The sequence below is a fragment of the Plectropomus leopardus genome, chromosome 14 (genome assembly GCF_026936395.1).
Source record: "Plectropomus leopardus strain MGB_pleo_1.0 chromosome 14, ASM2693639v1, whole genome shotgun sequence".
Taxonomy (NCBI): domain Eukaryota; kingdom Metazoa; phylum Chordata; class Actinopteri; order Perciformes; family Serranidae; genus Plectropomus; species Plectropomus leopardus.
This window is the reverse complement of record NC_142189.1, coordinates 13,212,019-13,232,492: the sequence shown is the minus strand read 5'-3', so window position 1 is coordinate 13,232,492 and position 20,474 is coordinate 13,212,019. Positions and strand designations below refer to the sequence as shown.

The following is a 20,474-nucleotide window of genomic DNA, read 5'->3' as shown; positions in this document are numbered from 1 at the left end:
GAAATGGGGTAAAATATTATGGAAAAGTTGAAAACTGAATAAGGATCCAAGACGGCCTTAATGCTTAAGAGTAAACTTGCTGTAGACCAGTTTCTATTATGTCCCCATCGTTACCTTCCCCTGCCAGTAGCTCAGCTGTCAGTCATGACCTGGTCCTGTCATCTCCATTACTTGGAGTGAGTTGTTGTGCTGCTGTTATTTTGTTGCTAAGGGAAGGAATGTCCACATGACCTATACCAGGTCATCCACGGGGGCACCAAAGTGCAACATTGGCAGAATTGCCACCCCACTGCCCAAGCACGGCATCGCAAGTAGCAGAGTGCATGCACATTCACGGATACCGCCGGGTCAGAGCCACGTGTGGCTGTCCAGAGCTGTCACAATGTGTCCAGGCCCTGTCCTTCGTTGTGTACCAGACCCTGCCTGTGTCACAGTGTGTCAGCCTGATTAAAACAGGTCTGTATGCACAGAGCCATGCCTCAGCTTTGCGAGACGGAGATGGGCTTTGATTTTCATAATCCTGTCGCATCAGTGCGCCCCAGCCCCGTAACACACACATGCTGACAGAGCAGGAGTAAGTGTCAAAGCAAACAGAAGAATTGCTTTGTGCCGCAGTGCTAACAAGCACAAAGAATTTGATAAGGCTGTGTATCTTCACACATATAGTGATGTCGCCGTTGCCATTTGAAATAACTTGCTCAGAGAGGGAGGTAGAGTCCTGAAAGAGAGGCTGAACCTACACATTTTTTCCTCTTTATATATATGATGCACTGAAATAATGATACATAGTCAGAATGTTTGTTTTTTTATTATCATTGTGATATACAGTAAGTAGACAACACATTGTCAGTCTTAATCTTTACCTTTCAGTCATAACAAAATCATTGTCTTAGGACAGCAGTTATTTATTTGCTTACTATCAGCCCTGCTCTGGATTAGAGTGTCAGCTAAATCTGTAATTTGCAAATGCAACTTTTCTAGCTGACTAACCACTTGTTTACCTCATCTTTCTCTGTAGTCCCAATACGCTCCACCAGGTGGCCTCGTATCTGTGTCTGCTGCCAGAGCTGCCTGAAGGGCAAGACACCACGTATGAGAAGGAGGTTCTTCTTGAGCTGCTGGTAAGTGCAGTCTCGGCTTTCATTAAATTGTCCATGCGGGCATTTCAGTTTTGCATCGTGGTGGCAGTTTGTGTGTGTGTGTGTGTGTGTGTGTGTGTGTGTGTGTGTGTGTGTGTGTGTGTGTGTGTGTGTGTGTGTGTGTGTGTGTGTGTGTGTGTGTGTGTGTGTGCGCGCGCATGCGTGCGCACATGCACGCATAAATTGCAAGTCTGAGGCTTCACATGGGGGATGTAATACATGATAAAGATAATTAAATCTGTTGCAGTATAATTTTCGATGGAAAGGCAGACAAGCACCAGTGACATATGGCCTGTGAACTTGAAAAGCACCTGGGAATCCAGACTTGTCGGTTCAAATCAGGGCTGTACAATTTTGCCATTTTTTTCATGCAATTTTCAAATAAAAGTAGGCACAATATTTGTTGATGGCAGAATGTGCATCAAAATACCACTTTGAATGACATATTGTCGGGCTGCAGAGACGTCCTTGCCTACATATCATATTCTACAGACTTAAAAACAACTCCCTCGCAAAAATTATAACATAATCATGTTTATGTTTTTTTCAATGAAAATTACAGTAATAATGTACAAATTTAAACTGAATTATCATTCTGTCTAATATTGGAACCTATATTGCAATTGCAAAACTTGTCAGATTAATCACAAAGCAGATGTTTTTCAAAAGCATCAAATTTATAAACAAGGAACCTATTTCTTCTTTTTACATAAAATATTTAAATCTTTTCCCTGCCAATATTTAATGCCTCAGACATTTAAATGGATTAGATGGAAATAATTGGGTTTTATAGAATGAAGCATTACTTCAAGCACTATGTGCTTGTCATCTTGCCATATAAGATGCATCGTTGGTATTGGTGCACCTCAACAAACAATGTTAGTGAACAGTTATTTTCCAGAGCAATAACTGGCCAGTCAGCGCTACGGCATAATAGGTTTTGTGTTTCTCATTTTAAAGTAATTAATTTAAGCCCTTGACCTTGGAATACATATAGTATCCCCTCTTCACTGCCCGTCCCTCTTGAATTTGCCTTCTAATCCAATTATGCCTTTTATGTGGGCATTTGTGTGACGTTAGGTCATTTGAAGACAGTGCTTATGAGATCGACAGACCTGTTTTTCTTTTCTTTTTTCTTTTTAAAGTGTATCTAGAAAAGCTAGAGTTCGTTTGATTGTGTTCTCTGCTCCCCCTTCCCTTCCCAATTTTCTTTTTTAAAACCCCTCCAGGAAACTGCTGGGCCCTTGTCCCACTAGTCTCCCCAATACACACTTACACATGTGCAGCAGAGCTCTTCATCAAAGTGGGTGTTTCAAGGCTGTCCGCAGTTATTCATAATTACCCACTCAGACCCTCCCCAGGTCCTCTCCGAGAAGCGATGGAGAAGAACTGTTTCATAATTATCTGATTAGATTGTTGCAGGAGATGTCTCATTTGTTTGCGCCTGAGGTTGCCCCCAACAACCAGCATATCTGACCGTGTGGGTTTAAGAGGAGGGGGCCACAGGACTAGCACTCTGCTACGCTATAGCAAAACAATTGTGCTTGCTGCAGAGAGCATACTCATAAATATGCTTAGGGAGGAGGAACCATTCTTTTTAAGAGGCAGTGCTGCTGTTACACCAGCAGCGCCGACGTTTAGGCTGTTTATTTCCTCTGGTGCAAAAGATGAGCTGGTTTGTTTTCTAAAGGAAATATCACTCCCCATGACATAGTAAATAATTTATGTAAGTTGTGTCTTTTTCCAGAACAGTAAGAACACAATAGGACAGGTGCTGGGTTCAAAGATGAATGCAATGAAATTAAGAGATATCTGCACATCAGACCTGAAGCTCCCTGATTATCAGCGGTGTCTTTACCAAATTGTTCTTTTTCATAATTAGTGGTGTCAGGGTTGATACAAGGTGCTTTGGGTGTTTGAAGTACTTGAATTTGACTCAGAAATGTAAGTCCTGGAATATCTCGAAAATCAGACTTTTTTTTTTAACTTTGTCCTTGAAAAAGTACTTGAATATATTTGAGTGGAAAAAAGTTATTCTCTGAAACATTTTAGATGAATGTTTTAAACGTTTTTGTCCTTTGACAGTTGCACATATCAATAATTTAACCAGTTATTAATGATAAGTCAAGTTTAGGCACTGGTAGCATCTTTGCTCCATTTAATAATTTGCAATTCTTTTGCAACAGATGGTTGTGGAGAAAACAATTTCATCCTTAAAAAATAAAAATGGGTGCTTGAAAAGGTACTTGAAAGCCCTTTAACTTAACCCTGTCTGTACAAATCCCAGTAATTGTTCAGCCCTTGATGTAGCCTTTACTTTTATACTCATTTTCAAGCATGCACATTTTAAAACACACTGAGGTCTAGTAGCAGAGCTTCATTGAGGACGACAAGTAATAAAAGCTTCAGTTAAACCAGATGTTCACAGTGGGTATGATGTAACACATTTTTTGAGAGAACTGATTTTGTGAACGTGCTTTTCTTTATTCCCTGGTCTTTCTTCTAGAAGGGGAGTAGATAAAGATCCTGGAAATTGAGCCAAAGGAGCAGAGGAGCATATTGCATTAACCCAATTTCTCTTTGTCTTGTCTCTTGCTCTCTCTTGCTGATTGCCACATACAGGTGTCCCGTCATGAGCGCAGAATCTCTCAGATTGAGCAACTTAACCAGATGCCCCTTTATCCAACAGAGAAGATAATCTGGGATGAGAACATTGTCCCGACAGAGTACTACTCTGGCGAAGGTGTGTGCGTGTGTAACATATATGAATTGTGATTTGTCTGTGTCATGTCTGTGTGAGTCCATGCTGATTTCAGTGTCTGGTAAGGGGGCCTCATACACTATACTACACACCCAAACCTTGTGTTATCCCTTAGCCCGAGGGCACTCGTCTGGCACTGAACTGGCACCTCTCTTGGGGAATCCTCTTTAGTTGGCAAGGGCACCTTCAACAACTCTTAAACCACCGACCATTCGAGTAAAATCCCTTAAGCATATTACTTGTAACATGTAGATGTGAGTAGTCTGTAAAGAAGCAGCAATTTAAACAGCTGGTATTACAGAGGTAGCTATCAGTTTGTAATTGTATGGAAAAAAATATTTTGGACCTTTTATTGACTAATGGTCAGTGTTTGTTTGTTAATAATCACTCTCATATTTTAGATTATATCAAGCAGCAACTTGGGGCTGAAAAATGAAGCCAGCGCAAATGTGGGAAAACTGCAGTTCCTCTATCCGCCACATGAGGCTGGCTCCAAATGCGAATCAGTCCCCATAGACCCTTATGTTTAAATGCCCAACTCTACAGCAGACATGAATATGTTTACAACCTGGTTCAAATATGGGTTTTGTTCTATTTTAATGGTTTTAAGCCTTTTTTTGCAAGTAAAAAAAACATTATCACAGTTTATCACAACTGTAAATGCACTGTGCTAACCAAGCTCAGCCTTAAATATTGTGCCTACTTTCATTTGAATTAACTCTGTCTGTCTCTGACTCTTTTCAGGCTGTCTAGCTCTGCCTAAGCTGAACCTCCAGTTCCTGACTCTCCATGACTACCTGCTGAGAAACTTTAACCTCTTTCGTTTAGAGTCCACCTACGAGATCAGGCAGGACATAGAGGATGTAGTGTGGCGAATGAAACCATGGTGAGACGTCTTTAATTCTATAAAGCTACAGGAAACTTGATCCAGTATCTCTTGTTTTTTTTTTTGGTATAAACACTGAATTTTCTCATGTTTTTCAAACGTTGAAGATTCATAATGTTGTAGAGTTTCAGCTTTTTTTGTCATTGTCAAAAGCTCATGAGCAGTCATAAAAATGTATCATTTTAAACCTTAGGGCAGGTGTGGAGTTTAAAATGGGATTCTCACACACTGATAAGCAGCTCTTGTTTCTTTTTCTGCCAAAGTAGAAAAAAATTCTATCATTTACTCAGCTGCAGCTCTCTTTGTCTTCTTACATCAATGAAAGAAGATTCTTGTCCTCTGTCTGCCTCTCACAAGGTGGCATGACGCATTGATAATATTTTATTAAAAGACTGTGACATTCGGTAAGCCACATTTGAAAACCCATTGCTTAACATACTAAGTGCTCCCATTATGTCAAGTGATGTAGCAACTTGTTTGTTGTTCCTGCAAAAGTAAATAAGTAAGCAGTAGTGCCATGTGCTGCCCTAAATCCAACTGATTTCAATCTTGACAACAGCCCACAGCGCTTGTCTAACTTCTTGTTGTGTCTGTCCCTCTGCGCAGGCAATCAGAGTACGGTGGAGTGGTATTTGGGGGCTGGGCCAGGATGGCCCAGACGATCACCTCTTTTTCCATAGTCGAGGTTGCCAAGCCCAATATTGGAGAGAGCTGGCCTGCCCGTGTGCGAGCTGATGTAACTGTTAACCTCAATGTACAAGATCATATCAAAAATGAGTGGGAAGGTAAGAGTATATGTGTGTCTGTCCGTTCCAGGTAGATCTTTTTTGGTTAATATCTTTTATGTATTTTAATCACTCTGCTTATGCTAATGTAGGTATCCTGCAGTAGTGTCTCCCCAAGGAATTTTTCCAGCAGCAGTGCGGAAATGCTTGAGATGCTCAAAGATATTTAGTACATTTACTGACACAAGAGGTGCTTTAGACACGTATTTGTACACAGTTTTAGATGCTGTCCAAATCAACCCTGAGTGCGGGGGCAGATGTAACATTTGACATCTATTAAGTCAGCATTGTTGCTCTAACAGTGCACGTAATATTAACAAGTAAAACACAGATACAAGTTACCGACATGAAAATGTATCCAAATAGTTCAAGAGGTTTTTGAGTGATGACATCAAAAACAAAAACTGTTAAACTGCCCCAGGTCCCCCCTAATCAACCTTGTGTTTTCAGCCACAGAGACAAAACGACTCAAATCCTGGAAAGATGCAAATGAAAAAGAGCTGGTATACATAAAGATGTCAAGTCGGTCGTGTTGGCACAATATTGTGCAAAACGCAGCTAAATGTAAACAGTGTCAGACAACAGCGGAGTGTATTGTAGCCTCTACAGAAGTGTTGAGTGATATGTGTGTGGCGACTGAGGAGAGAGATGATGAGTCTGCATTGAGAACAGGCAGGTGAGCTGGATGTCAAGTTAGCAGTATATCATGAATGTAACAGTGAATGCTCAGTGTGAGCTACAATTTGTTAAAAACAAAACACCTGACCAGTGATGCTATTTTAGCTGTGCATAGAGAAATTGTCTTGTGTGTTTTTTGTCATTTGATTGGCTCCGCTGATCGGCCTTTAAAATTTTTAGAATTAATATTCACGATTGGTGTCAGATTCCGATTAACAATTTTTGTCTGATTGATTGGCAAACCTTTATCTGGGGGTGTTCGATTTATAGTCCTTGCTTGTCACAGACTTTGGCTACTTGAAGTAGAGATAGTAAGTAATTGCGGATGGAGAGATTTTTATATGGCAGCGGCTCTAATTAGGGGAAGCACTGTGTATGCGTGTTTATTTGTTTATTTGTTTATTTTTGGGCATTGGGGCGGCTCTGGTTGAGGAGGTAGAGCAGTTGTAGATTGGCAGTGTGATCCCCGAGTCTTTCAGTCTGCATGTTGAAGTATTCTTGAGCAAGACACTGAACTGAATTGCTCCTGATGGCTGTTCCATCGGTGTGTGAGTGTGTGAGAATAGTTAATAAGTTGCACTCAGCCACCGGTGTGTGAATGGGTGAATGTGACATGGTCTAAAGACTAGAAAGGCATCATCAGGTCCATTTACCATGTTTTACTCAGAAAGGATAATAGGACAGGAACATTAACCAAAAATTAGGGGTTAACAAGCCACTTCCTCCTACAACTTATGGCTGTCATGCATTGTTTTCCTCCCCATTCACTTTGCCTGTGTCTTCTAACAGTCCTCCTTGTAAGCTGTTTATAACCTCCATAAAGTCTTCCCTCGCCACTTACACTATTCCATCCCACTGGGCCTTGACTCATGACCCTTACCTACCTTATGTCTCTGTGAAGACTTGCTTTTTCTGTGTAGCCTCTACTGCTGAGCCTTTGTTTTATTTTACGATCGTTTTTCTCTCCATCTCTCTGTGTGGCTGGTAAGGGCACTGTAGATAATTTTAACAGGAGCTTGTCAGCCTTGAAAGACATCAATTCACTGGGAACATGGAAAGCACAATGAAGCCGTCGGCAAGCCGACTGCTGTAGCTCTGCAGCGCTGTAGATATAGGATACATTCATGCTGGTGTATGCCGATGGTGTATTGGACTAATTAATGTGAAAAATAAACGGGTTCTTTCCGTTGATAAAAGCTGTAGAAATCAGGCAGTGATTGGTTGATTTAAAAAAAAAAAAGCCTAATATATCCCAAATTTGTGTCACCACTTTTTTCTACTTTTATGGTCTTATTTTATTTCTTGTAATTCAGTTGAGGTATGAAGTATTACTTCCTTCCATCCACTAGCTCTTCCCCATTGTATAATTAGAGCTTCATGTTTTAAAGATCAGGCAAATGCTGACAGGATGGTTTCTCTCACCTCTCAAAACGCCCCCACACTACTACTCTGTTTCACTCTTTCTCCCTGTGTCCCCTTTCTCTATCTCTCTCTCCTCCCTGTCTCCAAAATCCTTTTTGTTGTTCTCTCTCTAACACCATCTCTCCATCCTCTTCCCCTATAGGGCTGCGGAAGCATGACGTTTGCTTTCTGATCACGGTGCGGCCCAACCTGCCCTACGGCACACGTTTCGACCGGCGCCAGCCTTTTGTGGAGCAGACTGGCCTGGTGTACGTGAGAGGCTGCGAGGTGCAGGGTATGCTGGATGACAAGGGCCGCGTCATTGAAGAAGGTACGCTCATATGTGCTCCCTGCCTACACACACACACAGACACACACACACACACACACACACACACACACACACACACACACACACGTACACAGCAGTGGCACATGACATCCAGAGATCTTCGGAAGAGGGTCAGGATGGTGTTGTCATGGTGACAGTCACAGTGAGACCTGACCTGTTCACATTAACATTCCATTAACCTGAGGTCGACAGCAGCACCTGAGAGCTCTGGGCCCTGCCCCCCGAGCTCTTTATTGGATTTAACTGAAGAGCTGCATTGGCTGTATCTGAATAGATGTGCCTCTGTAAGAGAACACTGAATGTGCACATCCTGCACAGTTCAGTGATGTGTGTCATATAGCAAACATTCACCTCTGTCTCTGAAACAGGGTATTGCCAGCAACATTTCGTCCTTGCGTTATTTGAGCACTGAATGATATTGTAACTGTAAGCTACCATATTTAGCTAATAAAAGCTTTCACGTTTAATATAATCACATATAAGACTCAGAGAGTCTGTTTTGTGTGTGTGTGTGTGTGTGTGTGTGTATCCACACGAAAGGAATCCCCGCAGATCTAATTCAGATTTCTGGTCTTTCCCTGGAAAGTAAAATATGTTTGGAGTAACACGATCTTCTCTGTTTACCGTGTCGTGTTCTTCCCCAAAGCAGTCCCTCTGAGTGGGTGGTTCACCTAAGCCAGCCTGCAGCCCTGCTATTCTAAGTGTTTGCCTTTTCCCCATGTCAGAACATGTGTCCATGCACTGAAGCACCCTTTCCCCTATGCTCTTTCATCTGTTTGGATTAAATATGCAGAGGGCAGGGCCTTCTAAAAAGACATGCTGCCAGGGAACATGCCCTGCCAGAGTCAGCTTGGTTAAACTTTCAGATCCCCAGTGGGAATAAGTGGCAGTCAAGGTAACTGTGGTGGGGTGAGACATAAATCACTGGGTGCTGAGTGAAGGTGGGAAGAGAGGCAATCTGAGGGGTGCATTTTGACTCACATACTGTATGCACATGTTAAAATTTTTTAACCTACCACCTTCAGCCCAGCAACTGTTGATTGCTGATGTATCCACACAGGTGTGTTAGTTTGGTAGGGCTCCACCCTACCGACTCAGAAATATGTCCTTCGAATTAGATTTAGTCATGAAATTCAGATATTAAATGGTTTGTTTTGTTTTTCAGTACAAAGTTTCACAGTTTAAACAGGGCTCAGTGAGATGTTCAGTGTCACAGCGGCATTCACATCATATAATAATCAGGCTAACGGTGCTAATGGGCAACAACATTTTTTGCTGACATCAGACAAAAGCCAGAGACTGTGTCGTATTAAGTTGCTGTGAGCTGTAAAATCACCACCTCTCAGCAAAATAAAGAAGATAATGTTATCTCAGCCTTACAGTGTTGCATTGTGTCCGCGGCAGCCTCTAACAAAGACTAGAGATACAGTCAAGAGCACTCACTCCGCATCAAAGTGTGGGGACCAAAATGTCCCCAAAAGTACTCTGCGCAGCATTCTGACTAGAAAAAAACAAAAAAACCAGACTGCTCGACTTGAAGCTGTCTCAGTCGAATGAGAGGTCTCCGACTAATGATTCGAATCTCTGACTTTCAGGGTCAGCCCTTCAGAGGCAGACCATTAAATTGGCATGATAAAATCACAAAAAAAATTTTTTGCTCCCATAGGGTGATGTCTAGCTCATCTGGTATAGTGGATGCCCCTTACATGCAAAATCCGTTTGATTTCAATCCATGGCCCTTTGCTGTGTGTCATCCCCTCTCTCTCCCTCCCCTCCTCCTTGTCACTCTCCAACTGAAATGTAATAAAAGCAATAAAAGCTCCAAAAAATAATCTTTAAAAAAAGCGCTTACCAAGTTGCCGATAGCCAAAATATACATTAAATGGCCCAACCCTAATGTGATGTTACAAGCGTACAAATTCTATGTGAGTTAAATGAACAAATGCAGTGCATCTCTGTTCACCTCTCATTGTGTATTGATTTAATCCTGCCTTTTAATAACTGACAGTTTAATATAATGCCACATACTTGTTTTAACTGCTCACACACCTTGGCTCAGCTGTCCACATTGTGATCCCTTGGTGTTGAGGGTATAGCTTCCACTCTTAAGCTATCACCACACTGATTTTAGAACGGGGGATTTGATGATCCCCACATAGCTGTACACATGTGCACAGGGACAGACGTGCGGGCACACACACATCAGAGGTCAACAGGATTGAGTTTCATTCTCCTGCTCTGCGCCCTGCAGCTCCATACAAGATTCTTTTTAGACATCTGTTAAAGCTGCACTTGCTGCACCACACAGGCTCCCTGTGGGAGAAAGCCTAAAGCCTGTGGCCTGTCAGTCAAGCATCTATGCGATTCCTGTTCCCTAGGAGTCATAGTATTATAGCAAAGCAAGCCACTGGTAGCTATTTTTTGGGTTTTGTCTTTTAAAGGAAAGAATACAATGGAAATTGCTATTGAAATCATCGTTTTAGAATGAGCTGATTTAGATTCAGTTTTAATATTGACCTTTTGGCCTTTAAATCTTTGCCCTGCCATTTTCTGTTTTAATGTCCGGGCCTACAGTACTGTGCAAAAGTCTTGGGCCACCTTTAACGTTCTTAATTTAGCAAGGTTATATTGATCATACATATTTATTTCTCAATAGTCTCTTTACTAAAATACAATGAGAACATACAGGAAATATGCATACAATTATAAAAACACAAATATTTTGGAATAAACCAACTTCAACAGGCTAAAGTATTAGTGAGTGTTTTGTGTGAGGCCCCTTTACACTTTGCATGTCTTTTCTCTTGGGCAGACAGTATGAGATTTACAATACTAATCTTCTGGTGTATTTACACCAGACTGCATTCAAGACATGTCCAAAGCTCAATCTTGATTGTTTGAGCCACCTTTTGTCATAGTTGTACAATTCCAGATTTCACATTAATTATTGATTTAAGTTTATAGAAGCCATTTTGTACTGACTGTTTTGGTGTTTTAATGCATTGCACATTTTTCTGTGTTTGTTGGTTGTATCTTAAGAAAGAGACTGAGAAATATACATATGTCCTCATCACAACTCTGCTAAAACAAAAAAATCTATGGTAGCCCAGGACTTTTGCACAGTAATGTAATTAAATGTTTTTCTTCAAAAAAAATGGCATGCAAATTTATATTTATTCATCACTAATTGTAATCATTGCTCCATTGCTTCAATAAATATTCTCCCCAACCACTCTGGTCTAGGCCCAGACCCAAAGCCGAAGCTGCGAGGAGACGCCAGAACATTCCGTGTGTGGCTGGACCCAAACCAGTACCAGCAGGACATGACCAGCAGCATTCAGAGTAGCACTGAGGACCCATATGAGACTTTCAACATCATCATGAGACGCAAACCCAAGGAGAACAATTTTAAGGTTTGGCCTACATGGTGAAGCACACAGATCAGCCCTCACTGTACGTAGTGTTTGAGTGCTTTATCTTCAGACCTTGAGCTCTGGTCTTCCCAATCCAACCCCAGAGTGATGTATCGCACATATTATACTCTCTTGGGTATTGTAGCTGTGAGGTTGGGGCCAGGGCAGCTCTGAGATTACCACCCACTCAAGGCCCTTCCAGTGATCCCAATGAGAGACACTTCTCACTGGATATTCATGTGATATGTACTCCCACCTCTCTCACCCTTAAGAATCCCCTTGGGACAGCAAGCCACCATTGTGCTGTATACAGTTGTTGTGCTTTCTGTAAAACATAGCAGCAGGCTTTCTTTAAAGCATAAACATGTTATATTGTCAGTATAACATACAGGTGCCCATAGCAGAACCCTGCTGTTAGGGAAGGTTAACTGAGGTGAATCTATGTTGATACTTTTACAGATAATAAAGTTTTTCAGCGGGTCATAGTAAAGTTATCCATGCAAGTGTGTGCAACTTTTTTTAAACATCCCATCTGTCTCTTGTTGTTTTGCTCCATTTTGTTCATGCACGAAAACCCTTTTGCTGTTTCTCACATCCTTTTATTTGAGAGCTTCTCATTACGGCTTTGTCAAATCTGCTATTCCTAATTCTGCACACCCATTTCTGTCTTTCACAGCCAGAGCAATGTCAGATGACTTTGAAGTGTTTCTTTTTTTTAATTTGAAAAGAGCAGGAACTAATGGGTATTCAAGAAACATTCTTCTCCATCTTTGATGTGTGACATAGATAAAAGTAAACACATTCCCCTACCCAATGTTTGATGTGTTTGGTATTAGACAGTTTGGAGTTCATTAAAATCTAATTGACAGACGTACAAATTACCTGCTGTCCCATCAGCCCACCACAAAGTTATTCTTATCCAGCTAAACCACCTCTTCTGGGATGGTTGTCTGTTGTCTGACGAGCCTCGTTGTTCACATTTCTCTGCCTCTCTGTTTTAGGCCGTGTTAGAGACCATCAGAAACCTGATGAACACAGAGTGCGTTGTTCCAGACTGGCTTCATGACATCATCCTAGGCTATGGCGACCCAGGCAGTGCCCACTACTCCAAAATGCCTAATCAGATCTCCACGTTGGACTTCAACGACACCTTTCTGTCCCTGGACCATTTACGGTCGTGTTTCCCTGGTTACACCATAAAGGTCACTGAGGCGAACCCTGAACTGCAAGTCTTCCCTTTCAGGTGAAAGTCAACCTTTATCAAGATTTAGTTGGGACCGAGTTTGAGAGAGGATAATATTATATAATATATATAATAAGAATATATATAATAAAAAATGCAAAAAGAAAACTTGCAATACTTAAGTGAATCCATTTTTATAACCACCCCTTATGGATACTGGTATTTTATTACGTGTTATTGTATAATTTGCCTTCTAAATACAGCTGATGTCACAATACTACATGTAATAATATATTGTAGTGTGTATTATGGTATATATATAGTATATTATGGCCATAGTAATCCATTTTTTTCTTCTTCCTTTTACTTTACCAGAATCAAGTTTCCCATCTCAAACAAAGCAGAAAAAGGAAAGAAGAGGAAGGCTGATGAAGAAGTGGAAGAAAAGGAGGAAGACATGACCTTGATCGTTGAGCCTTACGTCACCCCCAACCGTGGGCCATATCCCTACAACCAGCCCAAACGGTGAGAGGTCACGGCCAAAACTCAGGCCTTCTCATTCGCATTTCTACGAGATCAGGGGTCAAAAGTTTGTTCAGTGTTTGGTTAATCCTCAACCTCTTCCTGAGGTCAGTGTACTAAACTTACTTGAAGTGCTTGACCTCGATCCAAAACATCTTTTCACAATTAAACAGCACAGTGGCTTATTATAGGTACTCTATTCTGGCCCTGACTATTTTGATGTGTTTGTCCCTGCTTGTCTCCTTGGTATCTGCTCTGACTTGTCTGCCATGTAATGTTGTAGTGCTATTTTGGTTGTTGTTATGCCTACAATTAAAAATTTTTATGCAATTAAAGGTGAACAGCAAAGGCTTAAATATTTCTGCACTAATTATAACACCACAAAAAAAACTGCCCTTCATGAAAATTTAATATTCATCTGACGATGTTTAAGCATCTCCAGTTTGCACTTTGATATTTAAATCTTGATAGCAACAACATGTCCATGGGGAAGCCCTGACTTAACAATCTTAAAAGATGGTCTCAAAAAACATCACAACAAAACTTGCAGCATTAAGCATCTGTTTAAAAAACAGTTGAAAGCATTTGAACACAGATGTGTTTAGGCTGTCAAGGTTATTCAGCATGTCTGACTAATTGCTTGATTTATTAATATCATCAATGTGCATTTCTTACAGGAATACAATTAAGTTCACTCCTACTCAGATTGAAGCCATTCGAGCTGGAATGCAGCCGGGACTCACCATGGTAAGGACTCTGTATTTTCTGTGGCATTGTATTTGTGTCTCACATAAGTTTCAAGAATTAATAGATACCACCCAAAAGAAAATATGCAAGAGCTAAATGATAAATTCGACACAATAAATTTCAACATTTCCACAGAGAACAGCAAATCAAATATACAAAGTATGTATTAACATAAGTAGTATTCATGGATATCTAGCTTTAGGGCTGGGGGGTATGGCTTAAAAATGATACTGCGATATTTTGAGGCTATGTGGCAATACACAATATATATCTTAGTAATCTCCACTACACTACTGTAGACTACTAAAATAAAAAAGGATTAAACAAAGTTAAATAAAGTAGCTACTGTCACAATAAAATTAAATGAACAGCTGTTTTAATTAAGTTTAATAAAATACTGTGTAAGTACAAGTAAATTAAGTACTGTTTTCACAAAGTTAATAAAGTATTATTATAATCACATAAATTAAAGCTGGTGCTTTATTTTAAATCACCTGACTCGTCTCACCTGGAGGTGCTGATGTTTTTTTTGATGAACTTGAAGCTTTTCGGTCAACAGTTAGATGTTAGTAATAAGCAGAGTTAGACTGTTACTGTGGAACCTTTATAACTGGGGATTTATTACCTGTGAGCTGAGACAAACTGACATCGCTTTAGTTCATGTGTTTGTTTTTACAAGTCGCACTTGTGCTGTGTAGATACAAAAATACATGCTTCATCTGCTTAAGTTGTTGTTTAACTCAAGTCATACTGTTACAGCAGGATGGTGTAAGGTTGAGGATTTATTCACTTTAAACTGGAAACAAACGAACTGCTCCTCAGTTCATGTATTAATAATATTTTCAAGTTGCAGTGGTGCTCTGTGGTCACAAAATAATGACCGTTTGGAGCCGTGCAGATACAAAAAACAGGCCTTGTCTTTCCTGCTCAAACACTGTTGCCAAAGGGGAAGTGATCTGGATGGGAGAAACGTGTGTGATATATCAAATTTGTGAGTCTTTCTTTTGTGTGTGTGTCCGAGAGGGAGAGAGCGGAAATGGTGAAGCAATATTAAATGTTAGTGATATAGTCATTTTATATATTCCACATGGAACAAGCTGCAGTATATTGAGTATATTCGATATATGACGCACAACCCATCTGGCCTTCATGAAATACTTGTTAAGTTATCCTATTTATAAGTCACAGAACATAGTGGACTTGAAATAGTCTTATGTGTCAAACCCTTTCCTATAAAATCATCATGCACATCCTTGAGTGTGACACTGTCTGGGCAAAGACTCCGTTGAATGCTGATACTGCAGATGCATACTGTTCCAGTTCGCTGGTATGAAGCCAGAGATTGCAACTATTAATCTTAGTGATGTTCACCAAGGGAATTCCCACACCTGTGAAGCGGCAGTTTTTTGGTGTCCTAATCTCCATCATTCATTTAGACAGATGAGAAATTTCTCTGAAATCCTGTCTGTAATTTTGCCATTGCCAATGAAATCGTCAACTACACATAAAATAGTACAGCTGTGAATACATCCTGTACATATGCACATCCAAAACTATGTCATTCCAGCCTACTGTTGTTATCTTAAGAGAAGTGTAACACGCATTGTTTTGACAAAAGTGCGGCGATGATTGGAAACTGGCAGCCAGGTCTGAGTTATTTATTGTGCAGCTTGCTGAGGTAAAGATGACAAGTGGGCTATCAGCAGAGTCGTAAAACAACTCAACATGCATGTCTTTCTTTGTCCCTTTCCTAACCTCTCACAACCTTCCTTCTTGGCATATGTCGTTAGCAGCCATAACAAACACACACTACCTCTTGGTCTGCAGGGCTTCATGTAGGGGAACCAAGGAGCTGATTATGTCCTGATTTATGCAGGAATGTCATATTGTGCTCACTATTTTAGCAGAAATGACTCACCTGAGATACCCATACTAAAACTAACCTGTTTCATGAATATTTATTTGGTAAATTAGATCACATTCCCCCCAGTTAAGTAAATATGAGGCTCATTATCATTGTAGCCTGTTTACAGAGATAAAGAGCTAATAACATTCAGTACAAAAGAAAGATGCTTTTAGTTTTTTTCCATTTTCAGTAGTCACTGGGTCTTGGCATGTCAGGCAACACCACAGCTGTGTTGCATTGTATATGTGAGCACGGCTAACAATGAGGCACCAGCCTAGCCCGTTCTGACATGCCCACGGCCTAGCTGTCACAACCACTAGGGTGTCTCCAAGGCAAGTGCCTTTGCACTGTGACCTAACTCTTGATTGTGCTTCTCTTCTGCTTCTTTCTGTTAAAATTTTGCCTTTTTTCTCACCACACCCCTTCTTCACTCCCTGCCATTTCTCTAGGTTGTTGGACCACCAGGTACCGGAAAGACGGATGTTGCCGTTCAGATCATCTCAAACCTCTATCACAACTTTCCTGAGCAGAGGACCCTCATAGTCACACACTCAAATCAGGTTAATCCACCACACACACAGCACGTCTACGCCCAAAATGGCTCAGCACAATTCTTATCGCTGATAAGTTTCCCCAACTCTCTGCTCAAAAAACAGTGGAGCTGTCTGGAGAATTTAGAGCTTGGACCAGAACTGCCCATTAATCAGGCGATAGTCACATTCAAGCCATGGAGGAAATATTAAAATCTAAGCTCTCTTGTGAACCAGTCCTCTCCCTTTAGTATTTAATCATAAAGTAATCTACTCTTGTTTAACATCAGTGGAAGGTTGCCAAAAGAAACCTTGGCCACAAGAACCATAGTTGGATATAAAAATTAAAACCCAAATCTCATGCAATAGTTCCCCGTTCCATTTATAATCCTTATACAGCAATAGACACTTGCTTCATAACATAATGAACAACTCAAATTTATTATACATTAGCAACACTGCATCAAGAGTTACACCGAATTCATACAGACTAAAAGAGAGACAGAGTCAAGAAGGGTTTATATGTACAAGTGCTGTTGACAGATGAGAAAATACACACACAGATCAAAGCAGGGTTTTCCATGTCTGATCATGTTTACTTGTTTCCATGGTTCATTCTGCACCAGGCTCTAAACCAGCTGTTTGAAAAGATCATGGCTCTAGACATTGACGAGCGCCACCTCCTTCGTCTGGGCCATGGAGAAGAGGAGCTGGAGACTGAGAAGGACTTCAGCAGGTGAGGCTAGCAGAGGACAGGTGGAGAGAGAACACACACATAGATGCAATTAAGCAAACAGAAATGCACATGTGGAAATTGAGACTACTTGAATTCATACATGCATGTGTGAAAGTGCTTTCAACAAGTAGTGACAGACTTGCAGTGCATGTATGCTGCAGAAGCAGCCCTTGCAGTTTGATCAAAGCAGACAACACACACACGTACACAAAAGCAGCCCAGCTGCTCACATACATAATGATTGTGAGCCAACACAGTGACAGGGCTACTTGATACTCCCGTATGCCAGGCCATGGACCTGGTTTATCTTCATTAGACACTGTTGGCCTCTCAGGCCTTTAAGACCTTTTCACCAGTGAAAGGGATCTCTCCCTATAGACCTGCACTCAGGCATTTCCTGTCTGATTAACCCTCTCATCACTGCCCTGGACCACAAGAACTGACCTTGTGCCCGTTCGTCAAGACATTTTGATGAAAACTTCTTTTTATGAAGTATGCAGGAATTGTCAGTTACTGTTTGTGAGCAAAATCAATTGAAAGTTATAGCCAACCAAAGATTCACTTGATATATTTGTGCTTTATCAGAGAGAAGCAATATTTATACAAATACCTCTACTGTAAGTCTATAGTAACAGGTATGGCTGACCATAATACTAATAATAATTTAAAAAAAACCCTTCAATTAAACAAATAAATACAAGCAAATGCTCAAATCACTACTTTTCATGGAATATACCCAAAACTTTTTAATGTTAAAATGTTTGGACCCTTTTGATATAACTTGAACAGTGAAGTTAGCTATTTAGTATTTATGATAATTTTCCAAGCTCATGAATTAGGCCTTTGAATGAATGATTCATTTGCAAAAGTAAGACTGAATAATTAAATGAATAAATACACAAATAAATAAATGATTACATGTATAAATACATTTAATTTCAGGATTTTAAGACCTTAATGTTTATTTGCTCAGGTCTGGAAATACTACTCAAATCTGTGGTGGGCAACATTACCTGGCTGTGATTTACAGGCCCGGTATGTAGGATTGAGGGTGAAATATTGGCAGAAATGTAATACAATATAAGCTAAACAGCAGTTCACAGTGTTACTGTTCTTCATCTAGCTCTGGTGGCAGGCTCTGAACAAATGGCCTCAGACAAGAACCACTAGAGTCCTGTTAAGGAAGCCCCAGTAGTTCCCAGCTATCTACATTGTGTGTAAACTGTGTGTGTGTGTGTGTGTGTGTGTGTGTGTGTGTGTGTGTGTGTGTGTGTGTGTGTGTGTGTGTGTGTGTGTGTGTGTGTGTGTGTGTGTGTGTGTGTGTGTGCGTGCATGTGTGCGTGCATGCTTGTCTGTGTGTTATGCCTTAAAGGATAGTGACTCAGTCTTTACTACTGAGACATGGTGAGTTGAAGTTTGGGGGCAGCGCTCTTTACGCACTCCTGACAGACTTGAGAAAGAGAGATTTTCTCAAGATACCCAAAACATTTACAGTTCTACATGACTGCTGCTATATTTAACACCATTATTAGATGAATCAGCCAGAGCCGTCTTTTTCTTTGCTGGCGAAGCTTTTTAGCCTGTTCATGCATATAAATAGCTCAGCATTATTGAAAATAATTAAGCTTTTATGCTGTTACTATTTAAAGTTTCCTTATGGCCTTCATTGTTAATTACCACCTTATCCATCTGTGGCACCGAGCACCCTATAGCTCTTAGCATCACTTCAGTAGATGAAGGGAGGGGTGATGCATGTCGCTGATTTCCTGTACTATGTATATGACTAATGCTCACTGTGAGTGTATGACTGTAGTATGAATAGTGGTGTATGGGAACGGGTGTCTGCACACAGAGGCAGTCTGTTACATTCTTAAATTATGCAGAAACGCCAACATAAAAGAAAGAGCTTTAGCTAGCAGCATTTAATATGTTCCCGCCTGCCTGGCTGCCTCATAACAACATGCAGACTCCACACTCCTTCCACCCCACTGACACAAGCGAGAGGAGAGAGCCAGAGTTTTAATTAACGCTGTATACGAGATGACAAAATGGAAGGCAGTGCTCCCCCGAACGCCTAACAAAGGGAAAGCTACATCACCATCAATTAACAATGCCGCCCTGCATTTCATGATGAATTTTGTGCAGTTTTAATGAGACTGCAGGGAGTGCATGTTGCTTTGTGTATAGGGGGACCTTCAAAAAAAAAAATCCAAGTTGTATGCTCAGTTGTGGGCGGTCTATGTGTGCACCCTGGGGTCTAGGTAAAAATTTTTCTTTGTCTAGAAAATGTCATGATGCCACTTTTGCTCCGGGTGGAAAAGAAATGCAGTATCCTTATTCATGTTTAAGCACTGTTGCTGCTGTTGTGTGTAAGTTTTACATTTATGGGATTTTAAAAAAGAAAGAAAGAAATACAATCCTGTCGATAAATGCTGCTGTTCACACCTGGGTATCTATTCTGGGTACCTGTCTCAGTAGCTGAATTCATTACAGGTCCGTCATCCTGGGAAGCAAGGTCACTCCCCATTTTTATTTAATTTTATTCAGGCCAAACAGGCAGACCACTGTGACTGTCTTTGAGTCATCTGCTGACTGAGGATCTTTGCAGAGAGTCTAAAAATAGAGTTCACCTCTAGTATTACCCTGTGACCCCTCCCACTTCCTGTCTTCCTGTGTGTGCTGCTTGTCTTGTTGCGACCTGATAATTGCTTTTAAGCAGTGTTGTTTAGCTGCACAAAAGGATGCATGATAGCTCCTAAACAAATCTTGCGTACAGTCAAGGACAGCCATTGCCCTCTTTAAACCTCTGTACTCCACTGGGTCATATTTGCAATATATTTAACATATTTTACTTTTTTGATGCTGCATGTCCTCAGATGACCAGGCATTTCATCACCTGCTTACTCACAGCCAACCACACAAACACAATGTCAGAAATTACAACCAAAATTCCACACAATCAACTCAATCACATAATGAAGAAATAACTCTGTTGAAAATTTCAATTCATGACATTTAACAAGCTGATGCCACTGCAGGAAATTATCCAAATCAAATCACAGGCTGAATTAACAATAACAAGACACAATGTCTCACATGTTTGTTATATGCAGTAGTTTGTCTGAGGTCTCTGTCTGGGTCACCTCACTAGCACATAGGTTGATGAACCTGGGTCATGACACCAATTGTTGTGCAGTGAAGTTGATACTGCAGCACAGGAACACACAACTGTCAATGTCATCACTCACTGCATCAGAAAGTTTAATAAAACATCAGTGTAACAACATTTACAAAGTCAGTGTCATTTTGAAATAAGACCATCTAAAGGTTTCCATGGTCGTAAAATTACAGGAAAACTTATGAAAATTCCAGGAAAAGTTATGAGATTAAAAAAAAACTATTTCCCAGGTCTGGAAATGGTTTCAAATTTAAAAA

At 40.6% G+C, this 20,474-nt stretch overlaps 1 protein-coding gene across 1 annotated transcript in view; it reads left to right on the top strand.

Moving 5' to 3' along the window:
* The window catches only part of aqr (aquarius intron-binding spliceosomal factor), a 66,467-nt gene that overhangs the window by 11,678 nt on the left and 34,315 nt on the right, over positions 1-20,474 (top strand). Inside the window, exons 15-25 of the mRNA XM_042500764.2 lie at positions 1,019-1,121; positions 3,762-3,882; positions 4,645-4,786; positions 5,393-5,571; positions 7,814-7,981; positions 11,246-11,415; positions 12,417-12,658; positions 12,974-13,123; positions 13,798-13,867; positions 16,223-16,333; positions 16,930-17,039. Coding sequence (XP_042356698.2) covers positions 1,019-1,121; positions 3,762-3,882; positions 4,645-4,786; positions 5,393-5,571; positions 7,814-7,981; positions 11,246-11,415; positions 12,417-12,658; positions 12,974-13,123; positions 13,798-13,867; positions 16,223-16,333; positions 16,930-17,039 — 1,566 coding nt within the window. The remainder of the gene's footprint in view (positions 1-1,018; positions 1,122-3,761; positions 3,883-4,644; positions 4,787-5,392; positions 5,572-7,813; positions 7,982-11,245; positions 11,416-12,416; positions 12,659-12,973; positions 13,124-13,797; positions 13,868-16,222; positions 16,334-16,929; positions 17,040-20,474) is intronic.